The following is a 20,425-nucleotide window of genomic DNA, read 5'->3' as shown; positions in this document are numbered from 1 at the left end:
ATATGTGTCTGAGAAACTCATTACATTAATAATAATTAAATTAAACAAAAATTATATTGCTTAAACAGGACGTTTGCATACGGTTCAGGTTGGAGGGCAGTCTCAAATTTAAAGGGACAGTTCACCCACAAAATGAAAAGTAATTTACTAATAATAATTAACTCTATTATAATCAAATAATGTACTAATTGAAGATGTAGGTAATTTTTCGTCAATAGAATAAAAGTAATAGGGTTGTTGCTAGAAATGATACAGCTGCTGCCGCAGGTACACGATAGTTATTTATATTATTAATTTAATTACACAATAAATTGTGTTTTATTACCGCTAACCCTACCCTACCCCTAAAACCAGCCATCACAGTAATTTTAAAACAGTAATTATAACGATAATAATTTGTATTATTAAATAAATCACGCATTAAATTGTATTTTATCAGCGTCAACCCTACTCCAGCCGTCACAGTAATGTAAAAATATGTCGCAAAAAATATGCTATATATTGACGAGAGTATCTGCAGCTGTGTCTCATCTAGTAGAGGGGACTTTTATTTTGACACGACGCTCTGACGTGCGCGCGCGCTGTTCCTGTGATCACGCCTAGTGAACGGACAGTCACACGATCATCAGTATGATCTTCTGCGCTTTACTGTTCACGTAAAGCCTATTTAATATCGATATTTATCGCTATTTACTGCTAATTGCTTGATAAAGGGCTCAAAGCGGGTCTCCGATGAATAAGGTAGATAATTGTTCGTTTTTGGCATCTGTCAGTGTGCTTTAGCTGAGGCCTGTTCACAATCTGCTTGTTTACAATAGAGGACACACAATGTATTTGACTATTTCACTATTACTTAATACTATTTATTTATTCATCCAATGCAAGTATTTTAGGGTCATTTTAATAAAACATACTTCTTCTTTAGAACATAAAAGATTTGAAAACAACAGCGTTTAAATCCACACAATAATAGCAAGTTAGCATTAGTAAGAGAAGCAAAAACTAATCTCTTCAAAGAAATTGTCTTATGCTTTTTATAGAAAAATTATAATATACAGATAATATACATGTTTTACTGTATATACTGTTTACTATCTATACTGTTACTAATACTTTGACATGCAGACCACACTGGGTTGAGTAAATGATGACAGAATTATACTTTTCGTGTGAATTTGTAATTGTTTACAGCTTTAACATTCTTCAGATTTTTTAATATCCGTTGCTTATGTGTTATATTTGCGTCTCTTGTTATATTATGATGTTCATGGGAACCTATTCATTTCATTCAGTGTTCATGACCCTTCTAATAATACGACAACACAAAAACACATATGTTCATAGCATAGAGAGATTACTGATAATTAATGAACGAGTGAGTGAAAAAGCAGTGAAATATTGTAATCAAATAATTGTTAAATATAATGTTTTCCAACATCAGATGAAAACAATAAATAAAATGGACTTGTATAATATGCTATAGTGGAACTTCATCCAAAAGACTCAAACAGAAACTCTTATTTTATCATTATAAACGTTATCTTGTCGTTAATATACTTTTTAGATCTAAAGCAAATGTAGGCAGAGCTTGATTTTGTCAGCGGTTAATTGATTGGATGATTGTAGTTGGTTATTGGTGGATCTCATGTGAGTGACAGGTTGACTCCGCCCTCATGCCAATTAGCACCAATCACAAACGCCATTAAAAAGAGGAGTTTAAAGGGGTAGTTCACACAAAAATGAAATTTTACTCACTATTTACTCCTCCCCAAGTGTTTCCAAACCTTTATTAGTTTCTTTTTTCTGTTGAATACAAAAGAAGATATTTTGAAGAATGCTGAAAATTAAAACCATTGACTTCCACAGTACCACCAAATACTATAGAAGTCGATGGCTGTTTATTACTATACATATATTACTATATATATATAGCGAGGGGGATTGGTAAAATGAGGTGTCAGATCAGATTTTAGAGGTTCCAGATCCGGCGTGTATATATATATATATATATATATATATATATATATATATATATATATATATATATATATATATATGTGTATGTATATATATATATATATATATATATATATATATATATATATATATATATATGTGTATGTATATATATATGTGTATGTATATATATATGTGTATGTATATATATATATATATATATATATATATATATATATATATATATATATATATATATATATATATATATATATGGCTTAATTTGTGCTGGAACTATATATTTATTTATTTATTTATTTATTTTAATTAATTTAAAAATAAATTTAAGAAAAAAGTCAAAACTAGTTTTTAACAAGTAAAAGGTGATTAAATGATGACAGAATTGTCAGTTTTGGGTGAACTGTCCCTTTAAAGATTGCATTTAAGATAGCAAGATACATTTTACAATTTAACCAAAATTATATGCAAATATACTAAATACTAATGAGTCTTTATTTTTCCCTGACCTTAAAAGTGAACCAGAAATCTGTTTTATTGAAAGCATGAAATTGACATTTTTGTTATGAAGCATAATAGTGCAGGGCTTTTATACAAATACTTGAAGACAAAATGATTAGCCCTCCTGTGAAGTTTCAATTCTTTTAAATTCAGCATCTTTTCAAAGTAATGTTTACTTAAGGCGTAAATGAACAATAATAATGAAGTGTGGTCAGAAAACTGAGTTATATCCAAACACACGTCCTGTTCTTATGCCCCATATGCTGATGCAGACGTCTCCAAAACCCCACAGCTGGACACATCTACACTTGTGTTTATTAAAGCAAATATAAATATGCATATAATAAATAATACTGCTAATAATAGCAACAAATCACGTCATGCATGCCTTGTGCCTTATTGCATCAGGTCTATGGTGGGGACCTATATGTGTGTGTGTGTGTGTGTGTGTGTGTGTGTGTGTGTGTGTGTGTGTGTGTGTGTGTGTGTGTTTGTGTTTGTGTTTGTGTGTGTGTGTGTGTGTGTGTGTGTGTTTTTGTGACAACCTAGACGAAGCCTATGTAATGTCCCCACAATTCACAACTACAAATCAGTGTGTGTGTTACAGTGATGGAGAGGGAATGGATCGTCCTCTGCTGCTGTCCCAGCGCTGCTGCTGCTGCATAGACTCAGACTCTGCGCTTCAGTAGTTCTCTGTAGCCGATGGCCTCCATCTACTCACCGTCACTGGAGGACTCGGCGGAGGTGAAGGAGGGATTTCTGTGTCCGCTGTGTTTTAAAGATCTGCAGTCCTTCTACCAGCTGCAGGACCACTATGAGGAGGAGCACGCCGGAGACTCGCGGCACGTCGGCGGACAGCTCAAAAGTATGTCGCAATTAAGTCTGATTTGTGTTCCTTTTATTATATCAGCAAAGCCAAAAATGCACTTAAATCAGATTATTATTCTTCATTTCTTTGTTTTCATTGGTTGTATCATAACTTTAAACTCAAAAAAGCAATTAAATCAGTTTTTTTCTTTTTTTTAATTTGTATATATTTGTTGTATCATATAATCAAAGCGAAAAAAGCAATTAAATCACACTTTTTGCATGCTTTTTGTCACAACAATAGTGCAAAACATCAAACCAAAATAAAAAAGCAATTAAATCAGATTATTGTTCTTTAATAATTGTTTATATTAGTTGTATCATAACATCAAAGCCAAAAAAGCAATTAAATCTGATTTTTGTACATGTTTTTGTCACAACAATGGTGCAAAACACCAAACCAAAATAAAAAGCAATTAAATCAGATTTTTTTAAATTTATTTGTTTATATTAGTTGTATCATAACATCAAAGACAAAAAAGCAATTAAATCAGACTTTTGTACATGTTTTTTTGTCACAACAATAGTGCAAAACATCAAACCCAAATAAAAAGCAATTCAATCAGATTTTTTCCCTTAATTTATTTGTTTAAATTGATTTTATTAAATTTCGAACAAAAACATCATACTTAAAATACCATTTAAATTAGTTGTGTCATAACATCAAACCAAAATAAAAAGCAATTAAATCAAATTTTTTCTTTTTTTCTTTGTTTATATTAGTTGTATCATAACATCAAGGACAAAAAAGCAATTAAATCAGACTTTATGTACATGTTTTTTGTCACAACAATAGTGCAAAACATCAAACCAAAATAAAAAGCAATTAAATCTGATTTTTTCCCCTTTATTTATTTGTTTAAACTGATTTGATTTATTTAATTTCAAACAAAAGCATCATACATAAAATATCATTTAAATTAGTTGTGTCATAACATCAAACCAAAATAAAAAGCAATTAAATCAGATTTTTTTCTTTTTTTCTTTGTTTATATTAATTGTATCATAATATCAAAGACAAAAAAAGCTTTTTGCATGCTTTTTGTCACAACAACAGTGCAAAACATCAAACCAAAATAAAAAGCAATTATATCAGATTTTTATTTATCTATTTGTTTATATTGGTTGTATCATAACATCAAAGATAAAAAGCAATTAAATCAGATTTATGTACATGCTTTTTGTCACAACAATAGTTCAAAACATCAAACCAAAATAAAAAGCAATTAAATCAGATTATTTTTTTCTTTATTAATTGTATATATTAGTTGTATCATATCATCAAAGACAAAAAAGCAATTAAATCAGACTTTTTGCATGCTTTTGTCACAAAAATAGTGCAAAACATCAAACCAAAATAAAAAAGCAATTAAATCAGATTTATGTACATGCTTTTGTCACAACAATAGTTCAAAACATCAAACCAAAATAAAAAGCAATTAAATCAGATAATTTTTTTCTTTATTTATTTGTTTATATTAGTTGCATCATAACATCAAAGACAAAAAAGCAATTAAATCAGATTTTTTTCTTTCTTTATATTGGTTGTATCATAACATCAAAGACAAAAAAGCAATTAAATCAGACTTTATGTACATGTTTTTTGTCACAACAATAGTGCAAAACATCAAACCAAAATAAAAAGCAATAAAATCTGATTTTTTTCCCTTTATTTATTTGTTTAAACTGATTTGATTTATTTAATTTCGAACAAAAGCATCATACATAAAATATCATTTAAATTAGTTGTGTCATAACATCAAACCAAAATAAAAAGCAAATAAATCAGATTTTTTCTTTTTTTCTTTGTTTATATTAATTGTATCATAATATCAAAGACAAAAAAAGCAGTTAAATCAGACTTTTTGCATGCTTTTTGTCACAACAACAGTGCAAAACATCAAACCCAAATAAAAAGCAATTCAATCAGATTTTTTCCCTTAATTTATTTGTTTAAATTGATTTTATTAAATTTCGAACAAAAACATCATACTTAAAATACCATTTAAATTAGTTGTGTCATAACATCAAACCAAAATAAAAAGCAATTAAATCAAATTTTTTCTTTTTTTCTTTGTTTATATTAGTTGTATCATAACATCAAGGACAAAAAAGCAATTAAATCAGACTTTATGTACATGTTTTTTGTCACAACAATAGTGCAAAACATCAAACCAAAATAAAAAGCAATTAAATCTGATTTTTTCCCCTTTATTTATTTGTTTAAACTGATTTGATTTATTTAATTTCAAACAAAAGCATCATACATAAAATATCATTTAAATTAGTTGTGTCATAACATCAAACCAAAATAAAAAGCAATTAAATCAGATTTTTTTCTTTTTTTCTTTGTTTATATTAATTGTATCATAATATCAAAGACAAAAAAAGCTTTTTGCATGCTTTTTGTCACAACAACAGTGCAAAACATCAAACCAAAATAAAAAGCAATTATATCAGATTTTTATTTATCTATTTGTTTATATTGGTTGTATCATAACATCAAAGATAAAAAGCAATTAAATCAGATTTATGTACATGCTTTTTGTCACAACAATAGTTCAAAACATCAAACCAAAATAAAAAGCAATTAAATCAGATTATTTTTTTCTTTATTAATTGTATATATTAGTTGTATCATATCATCAAAGACAAAAAAGCAATTAAATCAGACTTTTTGCATGCTTTTGTCACAAAAATAGTGCAAAACATCAAACCAAAATAAAAAAGCAATTAAATCAGATTTATGTACATGCTTTTGTCACAACAATAGTTCAAAACATCAAACCAAAATAAAAAGCAATTAAATCAGATAATTTTTTTCTTTATTTATTTGTTTATATTAGTTGCATCATAACATCAAAGACAAAAAAGCAATTAAATCAGATTTTTTTCTTTCTTTATATTGGTTGTATCATAACATCAAAGACAAAAAAGCAATTAAATCAGACTTTATGTACATGTTTTTTGTCACAACAATAGTGCAAAACATCAAACCAAAATAAAAAGCAATAAAATCTGATTTTTTTCCCTTTATTTATTTGTTTAAACTGATTTGATTTATTTAATTTCGAACAAAAGCATCATACATAAAATATCATTTAAATTAGTTGTGTCATAACATCAAACCAAAATAAAAAGCAAATAAATCAGATTTTTTCTTTTTTTCTTTGTTTATATTAATTGTATCATAATATCAAAGACAAAAAAAGCAGTTAAATCAGACTTTTTGCATGCTTTTTGTCACAACAACAGTGCAAAACATCAAACCAAAATAAAAAGCAATTAAATCAGATTTTTATTTATTTATTTGTTTATATTAGTTGCATCATAACATCAAAGACAAAAAAGCAATTAAATCAGATGATTTTTCTTTATTAATTGTATATATTAGTTGTATCATATCATCAAAGACAAAAAGCAATTAAATCAGACTTTTTGCATGCTTTTTGTCACAACAATAGTGCAAAACATCAAACCAAAATAAAAAAGCAATTAAATCAGATTATTTTTTTCTTTATTTATTTGTTTATATTAGTTGTATCATAACATCAAAGACAAAAAAGCAATTAAATCAGATTTATGTACATGTTTTTTGTCACAACAATAGTGCAAAACATCAAACCAAAATAAAAAGCAATTAAATCAGATTTTTCCCCTTTATTTATTTGTTTAAACTGATTTGATTTATTTAATTTTGAACAAAAACATCATACATAAAATATCATTTAAATTAGTTGTGTCATAACATCAAACCAAAATAAAAAGCAATTAAATCTGATTTTTTCTTTATTTATTTGTTTATATTAGTTGCATCATCAATCAAAGCCTAAAAAGCAACACATACAAACAGTAACAACAAACAGTAATTTATTTGTCAGATTTTTGTCAGACCAAAGTTAGATTTCCCCCATGTTTTTTTTTATTAGTTTTGTTACCAAAAACTGAAAATATTGTCATCATTTGCTCACCCTTCACTTGTTTCAAACCTGTTTAAGTTTCTTTCATCTGTTGAACACAAAAGCAGATATTTAAAAAAATGTTGGAAACCTGTAACCATTGACTTACACAGTATTTGTTTTCCTGCTATGTAAATCAGTGGTTTCCAGCTTTCTTCATAATATCTTCTTTAGTGTTCAACAGAAGAAAGAAACCCATAAAGGTTTAAAACCACTTGAAGGGGAGTAAATAGTAAGTGCATTAACATGTTTGGGTGAACTGGCCCTTTAAATGTTGTGATTTTAGTTTAATAATAACCATGTTGTGAAATTAGCCATTAAGTCTGTCATGGTGATACAATGAGGGTTTCTTTATATATTTCCCATGTTATTTCTCAGACTTGGTGCAAAAGGCAAAGAAAGCCAAAGACAAGCTGCTGAAGCGGGACGGAGACGAGCGCACAGACAGCAGCTACGAGTCCTTTTATTATGGAGGAGTCGATCCGTACATGTGGGAGCCGCAGGAGCTCGGTGAGACCCTCGCTAACGACACACACCGAGCTAAAGGGGTAGTTCACACAAAAATTAACATTTACTCACCATTTACTCTCTCTCGAGGGGTTCAATACCTTTATGAGTTCCTTTCTCTGTTGAACGCAAAAGAAGATATTTAGAAGAATGCTGGAACCATCAACTTCCATTGTAGAAAAAAAAAATAATAATACTATTTATGCTGTTGTTTAAGCGATTATAAATGTCTCACACACCCCTAGTTCGGACCATTGTCAGACTGTAATGAGTCTTGTGTTCAAACAGGAGCCACGCGCAGTCACTTGGACTATTTCAAGAAGCAAAGAGCTGCGAGGATTGACCATTACGTTATTGAAGTCAACAAATGCATCATCCGGCTGGAAAAGGTGAGGAGTTGTGTACTGAACACCTAATCACCTAATTTGAACACTCAACACCTAAAAACCTAATTTGATCATTTCATTTATATCACAGAAGATTATTTACAAACCAGTTTATTAGATCATTTACGCATTTAAGTGATTAATAAACTGTTGAAAGTAATATTTATACGTCTCGTTTTTCAGCAATATGGTACTTGGTTACAATAATAGTTACTTTGAGTGTTAATAAATGCTTTATTAATGCATATTCCTATATTTGGCAACACTAGGTTGTAACAGGTCATAGCATTTACTACTGGCTTATAGCCTGCCTATTATTAAGATATGAACTGTTTATTAGCACTTATAAAGTATGATCTTATTCTACGCCAAATACCTTACTAAATAATAGCTATTAATAAGCAGCTTGTTAATAGTTTATTGAGCTAAAAGTGTTAGTTAATGATTTGTTAATAGTGCGAATTGTACTATTAACAATTAAAAATATTAAATACTACAATTACAATTATAATATAATAATATATAATAACAATTATAAATATTAATATACTATTAAAAATATAATTGTACCTTATATTTTTATATTATTTATTTTAGTTTGGCTGGAATAATAAATATAAATGTAAAAACTGCTGTGGTCAATATTTTTGGGGGGGGGTTGGGGGATACCTTGATTTAAAAAACAAATCCTATCATACAGACACTTAATATTTAATAATAGAAAATAAAGCATTTGTACTGTAGGTTATAATTTCAAAGTTTGCCTAGAGAGACAGTGAGCATTTAGGACCCACGCCCCAACGGGAGAGGTAAACAATCCAACTCACTCCATTGACTTTCTATTGCAGGAGGGTGCCTCCTTGTCGTTTCTGACAAATAAAAAAAATAAATGAATAGGATAGAAATAGAATATAGTAGACAAGCAAAAAAAAAAAATCCAGAAGTAAGTTTTTATAACCGGTCAATCCCAAAAAACAAGCATTTGGGGACACAAAAGTAGAACCCAACATCTCACATTAAAAAACTAAGGCCCCGCCCACTGGAGGAAATGTCAACTGGAACATTTATCATCATCAGTGTTGCCAGATTGGGCGTTTTCCCACCCAATTGAGCGGTTTTGGATTTGTTTGTGCGCGTAAATAATGGCTTGGGAGGGTTGACAAAATTTGGCTGGTTTTGAAACTAATTTTATATCCAATTTCTTTAACAAAACGTAACTGTGTGCTCCTACTCCATTCTGTTAGTTGTGACCAATGCGTAGCACAAACTGCGTAAGCCCACCCGCAAGCAGATGAAGGAAAAAGGAAAGTTGTATCAAAATCAGATCGCATTTGTTCAACTCACTGAGGTTTATCATAAAACTTGTACCGACCATTTTTCCTGCAATTGACAGCAAGAACGAACATAGAAGCATTTGCTGATTGACAAACCAGCACTTTAATGGGTTCAACTGGGATGAATTGATGCATTCACGCCATTATGCATCTACCTGAATCCATACTAGGAATCCATAGAGCTGCTGTGGAAGCAGGGACTGCTGTATCCTGATTCTGTTGCGTCAAACAAGTCCTCGTTTCGTTGAATTATTTTTAGACTCACCAGATTTACTAAAGACACATTGGAGCACACTAGCTAATTAATATTCTTAACAGGATATTTAATGCAAATAATTTGTAATCTGTTTAAATATCATCTTTAAACAAATAAATCCACTATATATAGGCGAATAGGTCGTGTAATCTACAGAACAGTAAGTGCATTGATGTGATCATGTGATCTTGTAGTTTTACTATTGTGGTTCTGTGACTTCTAGTGTTGGTTGCTGTATGGTTAAAAAAGTCTGACAATTGAAGTAGCTATGCTAATTTCTGATTTAAATAAATTAAATATTAAATTAAATATTCATCTCATATTTTGAGCCTTTTCGTGTGCGTTTGGGCGGGGTTTGAACAGCTTTTGGGCTGGAAAACGTCAGCTATATCTGGCAACACTGATCACCATGCCTAAAACTGTTGTAAGACAGGATTTTTAACGTGTCTTAATTTACATTTTGTCACATAGCAAAGTTTAGATATTATTTTATTTTTATTTTTTTGTCAGAAATGACAACAAGGCACCTTCCCACAATAGAAAGTGACTGGAGTGAGTTGGATTGCTTTCTATAACATTGTGGTTAGTGCTTCGTCATAGCGAAATGATGATCACAGCAACCTAAATTTGTTTCCCGGTTTGAGTTTTTTTTTTTTTTCTTTAATATTAACTATCCCATAACAATAAAGATGAAAACCCCAGGATTAATTATATGCATTAAAGGTTCAGGACACCCCGGAGAACTTTTTATATTAACAGATGTGTGTGTGTTGCGCATCAGTTAAGACAATGTTAGCAGCTGCCAGCTTTAATTGTGGAGAAAACTGGATAATTTTGAGCTTTGGTCAGCTAATTTCAGCTTCCGGGTTTAAAATGATTTTTGGGGCGGGATCAAAATCGGCGACGTAGCGCAGTACTGCAAGTGCAATGATGACGCGTCGGTTTCTCATTATTATTCATAGCGGAGTTTTCTTATCCTATGAGAAGAGCCGGCTGCTTAATTATTCATGAGACCTGCCAGACCTGCCAGTGTCAAGCCCGAGCTGAGAGACACGGAAACCACGGCGCAGTATTTAGCCGTTCATGAAGGCTCATATGCGTTTGTTTCCATGATCCACGGGGTTTGTTGCATGTTTTCCCCCGCGATCTTGTCAGAGCAAAGCTGTGTGCGTGCTGCTAGCATTTTTGTCGGGAGAGCAGCACTAGAATTGGAGAATGGCGGACGCTGTCTTTTATCAGGAGTTCGTTCACACTCAGACACATCGCCGTGCTGCGGTGTTTGCCTAAATCCTCCAGATTACCAGCAGGGCTAATGGTTAAAATAGACAGGAGAACTGCTGCACTGAGTCTGCTGGATACGGGGATTGAGAGCGAAGTCCTCATTTATAGTTTACATGAACACACTTATCTTTATAAGGATATAAATTGTGGTTATGTGTATATGAAATTACGAATAACAAATGTAGCAGGGCATTAAATCACTGTTCATGTCTTTGCATTTTAACTTTGTAAACTATAAACTCATGCGTCTCCTCACGGTTTGTCTCATTTTCTGAGCTAACTGACAACAACAGTTGTTCGCTCACGTTCTCCCCTGCTGGCCACGCCCACTCCTGCCCGATGCTTGCGGAGCTCCGCCCATTAATCATGCATCTTTTGAAAAAATTCTGAAGTAGACTTTAACCGAAAGTGGGGGTGTCATGGCCCTTTAAAAAGGTAGCAATATTTGCCTGTGTTTTTGCTGCATTTACACAGTTCTGACCAGCAGGTGTCACTAGTGGTGTTTCAAAGCTTTGTTTCTTCAATCATTATCAGTCCCCTTAAGAAAAAGTTTGTCCAGTTACTTGCCTAATAAACCTAGTTAAGCCTTTAAATGCCACTTTAAGCTGAATTCCAGTATGTTGAAAAATAACCAGTAAATTATTATTGCTGTCAGCATGGCAAAGACAAAGAAATGAGTTATTAGAAATGACACCTATAATGCATATCATCACTTGGGAAATACTTGATTTAATTTCACAGGAGGGAAACAAATAATGTAGTCTTCAACTGTATAGCCAATATATAATCAATTGTTTCTCATTACTACTTCTGCTGTTTTTCCTCCTCAGCTGACCTCCTTCGACAGAACCAATATGGACGCAGCGCAGATTAGATGTACGTGAGCCAAACGTTGGTTATACAGTAGAGAGCTCCTTAATGTTGTCATGTTAAATGAACCCGCGGTGCGGCTTTGTGTTCCAGCTCTTGAGAAATCAGTGGTGTCGTGGGTGAACGATCAGGACGTGCCGTTTTGCCCGGATTGTGGAGGGAAATTCAACCTCCGCAACCGCCGGCACCATTGCAGACTCTGCGGATCCATCATGTGCCGGAAGTGCACAGAGTTTGTGCCGCTGCCGATGGCCTGTGAGTATGCAGACCTCAGATTAAATTAAGAGTACTGTATATTCAATCATACATTTTCCCTTTGGCTTAGTCACTTTTTTATCCGGGGTAATAGTTGGTGAACCACCAACTATTCCAGCATATGTTTTACACAGCGGGTGCCCTTCCACCTGCCACCCAGTACTGGGATACACACAAACTCATACACTACAGCCAATTCAGTTGATCAATTCCCCTATAGCGCATGTGTTTGGACTGTGGGGGAAACCGGAGCACCCGGAGGAAACCCACGCCAACACGGGAGAACATGCAAACTCCACGTAGAAACGCCAATTGGGACTCTAACTCGAGCCAGCGACCTTCTTGCAGTGAGGGCCTTAGTATCTTTAACCCTACCATTGTGTTTCAGATAAATTAACCAGCGGGACGAGGGAGGCTCTGTGGGCTCCGGGTTCTGGTGGGTCCCCGGTGAGCACAGGACAGGCCGTGGTGCAGCAGACGTCTCGGCGCGGCTCCATCAGCAGCATCTCTTCTGTCACGTCTGTGCTGGAGGAGAAGGACGAGGACCGCGTGCGCTGCTGTCACCACTGCATGGACGCCCTGCTGAGGCACCAGAGGAAACTGGAGGAGAAAGACCACGTTCCCGATATCGTCAAACTCTACGAGGTACATGCTGGAGAAGTACATTCATCAGGGATAGACTTAAACTGCAAAATTATATTTATTGCGATAATAGTGTTTGCAATATGCAGTTCAAGTTAAAAATTTCCTGAATTAGAACTCGCACCTTCACATCTTTTCCGTTATTTACAAACCAGGCACTGCGCTGGTTCTTTATTCCCAAATTTTCATTAGATTTTTTCTGCCCAGTACTACAAAACTACTGGAACAATTATTATTATTTTTATTATAAACCTTGTCAAAAATATTCCAAACTAAAGTGTATATCTGTCCCACCACTGCAATTTTTGACCCGATTTACATTTAAACAGTTAGAGGTACTTGCCTTTACCTCATTATTAGCTAGACGTCGGATCTTATTTCTGTGGAAGTCGACTAAACCACCAAGTGTTTCACAGTGGCTTGTGGACACCATGTACTTTCTGAAGGTAGAAAAGATCAGATGCTCTCGCTCTGCCGATTACACATCTTTTTATGATAAATGGCAACCCCTCATAACTTACTTTCAGTCGCTTCTAAGTTTGTCCACTGATTGTATTTTTCCAATTCATTGACATCACCTCCTCCACCCCCCCCCCTTTTTTTCCCCCTCTACTTTTATCACGTTTTTATTAATTAATTAATTTATTTATTTATTAATTTATTTATTTATTTACTTATTTATTTATTTATTATAATTTTTTTTACTATTATTATTTTATTTACTCCTTTTTATTTAATATTGTTGCTGTTATTATTGTCATGCTATTTATCATTATTTATATATATATATATATATATATATATATATATATATATATATATATATATATATATATATATATATATATATATATATAAATGTATAAATGTTTTATTGTTCTGTCACAGAAGTTTAAAAGTGGAAAGTCTTTCACTATGTCTGTCATATCATTCATTTATGTTCTTTTCACTCAATTTAAAAAAAAAAAAAAAAAAAATTCCCAAATGATGTTGAACAGATTCAGGAAATTTTCACAGTATTTCCTATAATATTTTTTCTTCTGGAGAACGTCTGATTTGTTTTATTTGGGCTAGAATAAAAGCAGTTTTTAATTATTTTAAAGCCATTTTAAGGCCAATATTATTCGCCCCTTTAGCAATATTAGTGTTGGATTGTTTCCAGAACAAACCACTGTTATACAATGACTTGCCTAATTACCCTAACTTTACCCTAATTACCCTAGTGAAGCCTTTACATGTCACTTTAAGCTGAATACTAGTGTCTTGAAGAATATCTAGTCTTATATTATTTACTGTCATCATGGCAAAGAGAAATCAATTATTAGAGATGAGTTAGTAAATCTCTTACGTTAAGAAATGTGTTGAAAAAAATCTGCTCTGCAATAAATACAGAATATATACAGGGGGCTAATAGTTCTGACTTTACCTGTACATATCACAGACGTGTGATACATGACATTTATTTTACGCATTAGTCGTTTGTATCTAAATTTGACCAATCAGAAGGCGCCGTGCTACCTTTAGTCCCGCCTCCCCAGTAGTTGGTGCATGGCAGGTGTATAAGCTGTGCTAATCATCCACATGTGCTGTTTGGTGTGTGTTTGGTGTGCAGAGGTTAAGAACGTGTATGGATAAAGTTGAAGCTAAAGCTCCAGAGTACACGAGGATGGCAGAATCGCTCAAGTAAGCCCTCAACCACAGCTATAATGCTCAATATCCATCTGTTCGCTTGTTTAATGGTTAGTTTCCTCTGTGTTTGTGTGTGCAGTGCTGGAGAAAAGACCTACAGTCTGGAAAGCACAGCAGCGTTGAGGATGGAGATCCAGAAATACTACGAGCTGATCGACGTTCTGAGGTAAATTACAGACCAGAGACTCGGCTGTTATACTATCATGATATAACTACTGTTATAATGTGTGCGATGATGCCTTCAGCTGCATTCGTGTGTCTGGATCAGACTCATCAGGGTGTGTTTGTCTGCTTTAGTAAGAAGATCCTAACACTGGGGCTGAAAGAGGAGCTTCAGCCTCATCCCAAAGCCCTGCAGCTGCAGAGGATGGTGCGATACACAGCCACACTCTTCATACAGGTGATGCACACTACAGCTCATGTGCACACACACACACACACACACACACACATATAAAGGTGGAAGTTTGCTTTTGTTTTCTCTTTCTACCCCATGTTTTTCTTCCGGCCTGCAGGAGAAGCTGTTGGGTCTGACGTCTCTCCCGACCAAGGAGAAATACGAGGAGCTGAAGGAGAAGAGGAGAGTGGAGCAGGAGAAAAGGGCTCAGCAGGAGAGACAGGTGAATCTACCTCAGAACCAATCCATTGATCTGCCTTTCAGTGAAACTCAGCCTGCAGTCAATCCGTGATGATTCTGTCTTTTATTACATGTTTTGCATTGACATCAAATCCAAAGACAGTTCATAACCCAGTTATATGATGTCCCATGGAATGGGCAGTGGTCAATCCTCAGACACAGGAACTGGCTCTTGGGACAGGAGAAATGGATCCTGAGCTTGTGCAGGAGGCTGAACAACACCTGCTAAAGATAGTTTGGCTCATCTCCATGCACAGTTTGGGCTCAACATCTGGAGAAGGGCTCTAGTTTCTTCTACTCTGCAGTTGTCCACTGTGAAAAGCGGCGGGGTGATGTGGGCTTGCTTATGGCTCCCCAGCTCAGCTGCCATATGTTGGAGTTTTCCCCAGTGAGAGGGTCGCCTCCCTGCGCCTTCAGGTCAGGATCGGTCTCTCATTGTAGTTTGTTCTTACGGGCCAAACACCACCGCAGAGAACACTGCAATCTTGGAGTCTTTGGAAAGGATGCTCAGACTGACGACTCTGTTGTTTCTCTGGGGGATTCAACGCCCATGTGGGATAGACAGTGATACCTGGAGAGGGATTGGGAGGAACGGCCTCCATGATCTGAATCTGAGTGTTGTTCTGTTGTTGGACTTCTGTGCAAGGCACAGTTTAGTGTCCATAATGGACTCTATGTTCAAGCACAAGGGTGTCCCTCAGTGCACCAGGACACTCTAGGCAGGAGGTCGATGATTGACGTTAGGGTCATTTCATCTGATCTCTGACCGGACACTCTGGTAAGGAGAGGGGCAGAGCTGTTAACTGATCAACGCCTGGTCTGGTGACTTTGGTCAACTGGTAGAGGAGGAGGCCGGACAAACTGGAGGGCAGCACACTCCTCAGCCTACCTGGGAAAGTCTATGGCAGGGATCTGTAGAGGAGGATCTGGCCAATGGTTGAACCTTGGATTCATGAAGAACAATTCTGATTTCATCCAGGCAGTGGAACACTGAACCAGCTCTATAGCCTAATTAGGGTGCTCGAGGGTTCATGGAAGTATGTCCAACCAGTCCACGTGTGTTTTGTGGACTTGGAGAAGGCATTCAACTGTGTCCCTTGAGGCATTCTGTGGGGGTGCTCTAGGAGTATTTGTACGATCAGAGCAGGAATTTGGTTCGCATTGCCAGCAATAAGTCAGACGTGTTGCATGTTGGACTCTGCAGGGCTGCACTTATGGACAGAATTTCTAGGCTCAGCCTAGAAGGGCCAGAGGGGGTCTGGTTTGGGGGCCATAGGATTTAATCTCTGATATTTGCAGATGATGGTGTCCTGTTGGCTTTTTCAGACCTGGACGTTCAGCATGCACTGGGGTGCATCTCTAAGTCCGAGGCCATGTGGCTCCAGATAGAGGAGAGTCCTTGCCTCAGATGTAGGAGTTCAAGTGTCTTGGGGTTTTGTTCACGAGAGAATAGTGGAGCGTGAGATTGACCGGCGGATCTGTGCAGCAGTAATGCAAGGTCGATGTGGTAAAGGAGCTAAGCAAAAAGGCAAAGCTCTCAATTTACCAGTCAATCTATATTCCCTCTCTAAACCACAGTCAAGAGTTTGGGTCCTGACTGAAAGGACAAGATCTCGAATACAAGCGGTCGAAATGAGTTTCCTTCAAAGAGTGGCAGGGTACATCCTCAGAGATTGCAGGAATGTCATTAAGGTGGCATGGGCATCTGTTTCGGATGCCTCCTAGATGCCTACCTTTGGGCTTGTCCCACTGGAAGGAGACCCAGGGTTAAGCCTCCTTTCCACTGCACACGACAAACGACAAGCGGCGGACCGGAAGTCATTCCATTTCCAATGGAGAGTAGTCTGGGAGCTGCGTTGAGTTCTGATCATCTCCGTATGCGGAAAATTTGGATCCGAATTGAGCTGCATATCCGTTGAAATATTTAAACTCCTGCGACCAGACCGTATGCGACCTGCCGACCGGATATGATGTATTCCAGTGTTGTCCAAGCCGGTCCGTGCGCGTGAGATGAGAAATAGGAGTCTATTTAGTTATTTTTTTTAAATTATAAAAAGTCTATATTAACAAAAAAAAATTCTGTTCATAAATGTAAGTAAGAAAGTAACAAAAAATATAAATTTTTTTAATGTTGTCTCCACACTCCCTCCAATATTTTAGCGGTCTTTGAGTTTCTAGTATTCATTCATCCATTAAACCATGTAAACGCACAGAGAATAAAGGCTCTTGCTCTTGCACTCCTTTATTTCGGACAACGTGAGAATCAGCTCACGTGGTGCACGACAACACTGAAAATACTGTGCGGCTGCCACAAGGGGGCGTATTCCGACCGTCGTGTCCAAAGGTCGTGTGCAGTGGAAAGGCGGCTTTAGATTCAGGATACGCTGGAGGGACTATGAATGTCTCGGGAAAGTGTCTGGGGTTCCTGCCAGTGTTGTCACGATACTGGCATTCGGTAGCAATTGCTACTGAAATTATTTAAACGATGATTTCCGGCTAACATTTGAGCTTCTGTTAGGCGCGTTCTTAAACAGCGCTGATTTGCCATTGTGTTCACGTGCTCAACAGAATGACTGATTGGCTGTGAAGGTCATCAGTTCACCAAATTCACTCAGTGTAAACACGGATACAGGGACACTGGAGCGTTTTAAAGCTGTGAAGATCGGTCGATTCATCAGCGGTTCAGAGTTCCAGTATTGTGACAGCACTATTTGCAATGTGTACTTACATTTTTGAGGGGTGCATGTTTGCGTCGACGAGGGCTATGCAACCTTGCAAAGGCTGCGCCGGACCATACACATGCTCTTGATGCAGAAGTATAAATCAGCCTTAAGACTGCAGATAAGGGGGCAGATGATGATGATGATGGTAATCTTCTAACTCATTATTTGTCTGATGTTTCTCAGGTCAGCTTAGAGTCTCACAAGCGTCGACTGGAGAATGAGAAGAACCGTCCGACTGTCAGTGTGAACGGAGACGTCGCAGCTCCACGCGTGACCAAAGCCGGCGGCTGGCTCCCTCAATCCGACACCCGCTCCGAGCAGGACGACCCGCTCCTGCAGCAGATCGAGAACATCGAATCCTTCCTGCGACAGGCGCGATCCGCAAACCGCTCAGACGAGGTGTGCATGCTAGAGGAGAACCTGCGGCAGCTCCAGGACGAGTTCGACGCGCAGCAGACCAGCAGAGCCATAGAGATCTCCCAGCGGCTGGCGGACGAGACGGACCTCCAGCAGAAGCAGATCCAGCATCTCCAGCAGAGAGAGATGGAGCACAGAGCACTCGCCAAAACTCAAGAGCGTCCACTCCGAGGAGAAACTGACAGAACAGACGAGCATTCAGTCAGAGGAGATCTAGAGAAAACTGATCATACACGCCGAGGAGGCGCTGACCAAGCTGAAGAGCAGCCATTCAGAGCTAACAAAGCCCAATATCAGTCTCTCAGAGCAAACAAAGCAGAAGATCCTTCACTCAGAGCAAACAAAACTCAATATCAGTCTCTCAGAGCAAACAAAGCAGAAGATCCTACACTCAGAGCAAGCAAAACTCAAGAGCATTCACTCAGAGGAGACACAAGCAAAACTCAAGAGCATTCGCCTCCTTCGTTGGAGAACAAATCTCCATCCAAAAACCCGTTCGATGAGGAGCCTTTCTCTCCAGTAGAGGAAGAGCCCACAAACTCTCAGACTGCCAACGGGAAGAAAGAGTACAACCCTTTTGAGGAGGAAAACGATGATCCTAATGCGGCTAAAAACCCATTTGAGGATGATGATGATGATGATGATGACCGAAGTAACCCATTTAAAGAGGTTTCCGATGAGACTCCTGCATCCTCGACCAACCCGTTTGATGAGGATGATGAGGATGATACGGCCATTGAGGAAGAGCTCCTTCTGCAGCAGATCGATAACATTCGTGCGTACATATTCGACGCTAAGCTAAGCGGACGCTCTGATGAGGTGGAGCTGCTGTCGGAGAACTTAAAGGAGCTGCAGAGAACACTACGAGAGCAGAAGAGGAAGAAATAGAGGAGGACTCTTGACTTGTTTGTAGTTACTGATATAAAACGATGCACTCGGAGTAGAAACGCGTAACGTCAGATGCGAATCTTGTCTGATGCTTCGATTTAAAGGAACACTCCTCCACTTCTGTGTGGGAAATAAACTCGTTTTTTTTTTACTCTCCCGAAGTTAAAGAGTTGAGTTTCACCATGGTTGAATCCATTCAGCTGGTCTCTGAATCTGACCGGAGCACTTTTAGCTTAGCTTAGCATAAATCATTGAATCGGATTAGACCATTAGCATCTCATTCTAACAAACAGTAGAGAGTTTGGATAGTTTTCCTATTTAAATCATGGTTTTCTGTAGTTACGTTGTGTACTAAGACACAAGAAAAACAAAGTTGCAATACAGGTAGGGACTATACTCTCACTCTGGCGGAATAATCAAGGAACTTTGCTGCCGGACCATGGCTGCAGCAGGAGCGGTGATATGAGTATGTAATGATACATACAGCCTAAATATCAACTTTTAAATTTCCTTTGGTCTTAGTACAGGATGTAAGTGCTGAAGAGTCGAGCTTTAAATAGGAAAATGATCAATAATCTGTCTAGATTTTTTTTTTTAGCAAGATGCTAATGGTCTAATCCGATTCAATGATTTATGCTAAGCTAAAAGTGATTGTGCCAGATCTGGAGATCAGCTGCCTAAGAGTCGAGATTTAAATAGAAAAAAAATAAAAAATATGACTTTTTAATTATTTTTTATTTTTTTACAAGATGCCAACGGTCCAATCTGATTCAGTGATTTATGCTAAGCTAAGATGAAAGTACCACTAACAGACCTGGAGATTAGCTGGATAAGAGTCGAGTTTTAAATAAGAAAATGATCAAAAATCTGTTTTGATTTTTCTTTTTAGCAAGATGCTAATGGTCTAATCCGATTCAATGATTTATGCTAAGCTAAAAGTGATTGTGCTAGATCTGGAGATCAGCTGCATAAGAGTCGAGATTTATATAGAAAAAAAATCAAAAATATGACTTTTTAATTTTTTATTTTTTTTTTACAAGATGCTAACGGTCCAATCTGATTCAGTGATTTATGCTAAGCTAAGCTGAAAGTACCACTAACAGACCTGGAGATTAGCTGGATAAGAGTCGGGTTTTAAATAAGAAAATGATCAAAAATCTGTTTTGATTTTTCTTTTTACAAGATGCTAATGGTCTAATCTGATTCAATGATTTATGCTAAGCTAAGCTAAAAGTGCTA

The 20,425-nt window shown here is 36.3% G+C and overlaps 1 protein-coding gene across 2 annotated transcripts; it reads left to right on the top strand.

Annotated features, from left to right (window-relative positions):
- Positions 1-578: 578 nt before the first annotated feature.
- rbsn (rabenosyn, RAB effector) lies at positions 579-19,347 on the top strand. Of its 2 annotated transcripts, none has more exons than XM_692614.8 (12): positions 579-741; positions 3,083-3,340; positions 7,680-7,811; positions 8,097-8,197; positions 11,896-11,941; positions 12,029-12,190; positions 12,579-12,835; positions 14,445-14,515; positions 14,601-14,687; positions 14,819-14,921; positions 15,037-15,141; positions 18,065-19,347. In XM_692614.8, exons 2-12 carry the CDS (start codon positions 3,178-3,180, stop codon positions 19,184-19,186), a joined length of 2,349 nt encoding a protein of 782 aa, XP_697706.2. In that variant the 5' UTR covers positions 579-741; positions 3,083-3,177; the 3' UTR covers positions 19,187-19,347. The 2 variants fall into 2 exon arrangements, with proteins under 2 accessions (XP_697706.2, XP_073767419.1); XM_073911318.1 differs by having other exon boundaries at positions 579-774; positions 3,025-3,340.
- Positions 19,348-20,425: the final 1,078 nt, after the last annotated feature.

The sequence above is a fragment of the Danio rerio genome, chromosome 8 (assembly GCF_049306965.1).
Source record: "Danio rerio strain Tuebingen ecotype United States chromosome 8, GRCz12tu, whole genome shotgun sequence".
NCBI classification, from domain to species: domain Eukaryota; kingdom Metazoa; phylum Chordata; class Actinopteri; order Cypriniformes; family Danionidae; genus Danio; species Danio rerio.
This window is presented reverse-complemented; position numbering and strand designations above follow the sequence as displayed.

Coding starts and splice junctions, on each gene's coding strand:
- rbsn (XM_692614.8), top strand. CDS start 3,178: ATGGCCTCCATCTACTCACCGTCACTGGAGGACTCGGCGGAGGTGAAG. Junction 7,812..8,096: donor GTGGGAGCCGCAGGAGCTCG/GTGAGACCCTCG, acceptor GTGTTCAAACAG/GAGCCACGCGCAGTCACTTG. Junction 14,688..14,818: donor GAGCTGATCGACGTTCTGAG/GTAAATTACAGA, acceptor TGTCTGCTTTAG/TAAGAAGATCCTAACACTGG.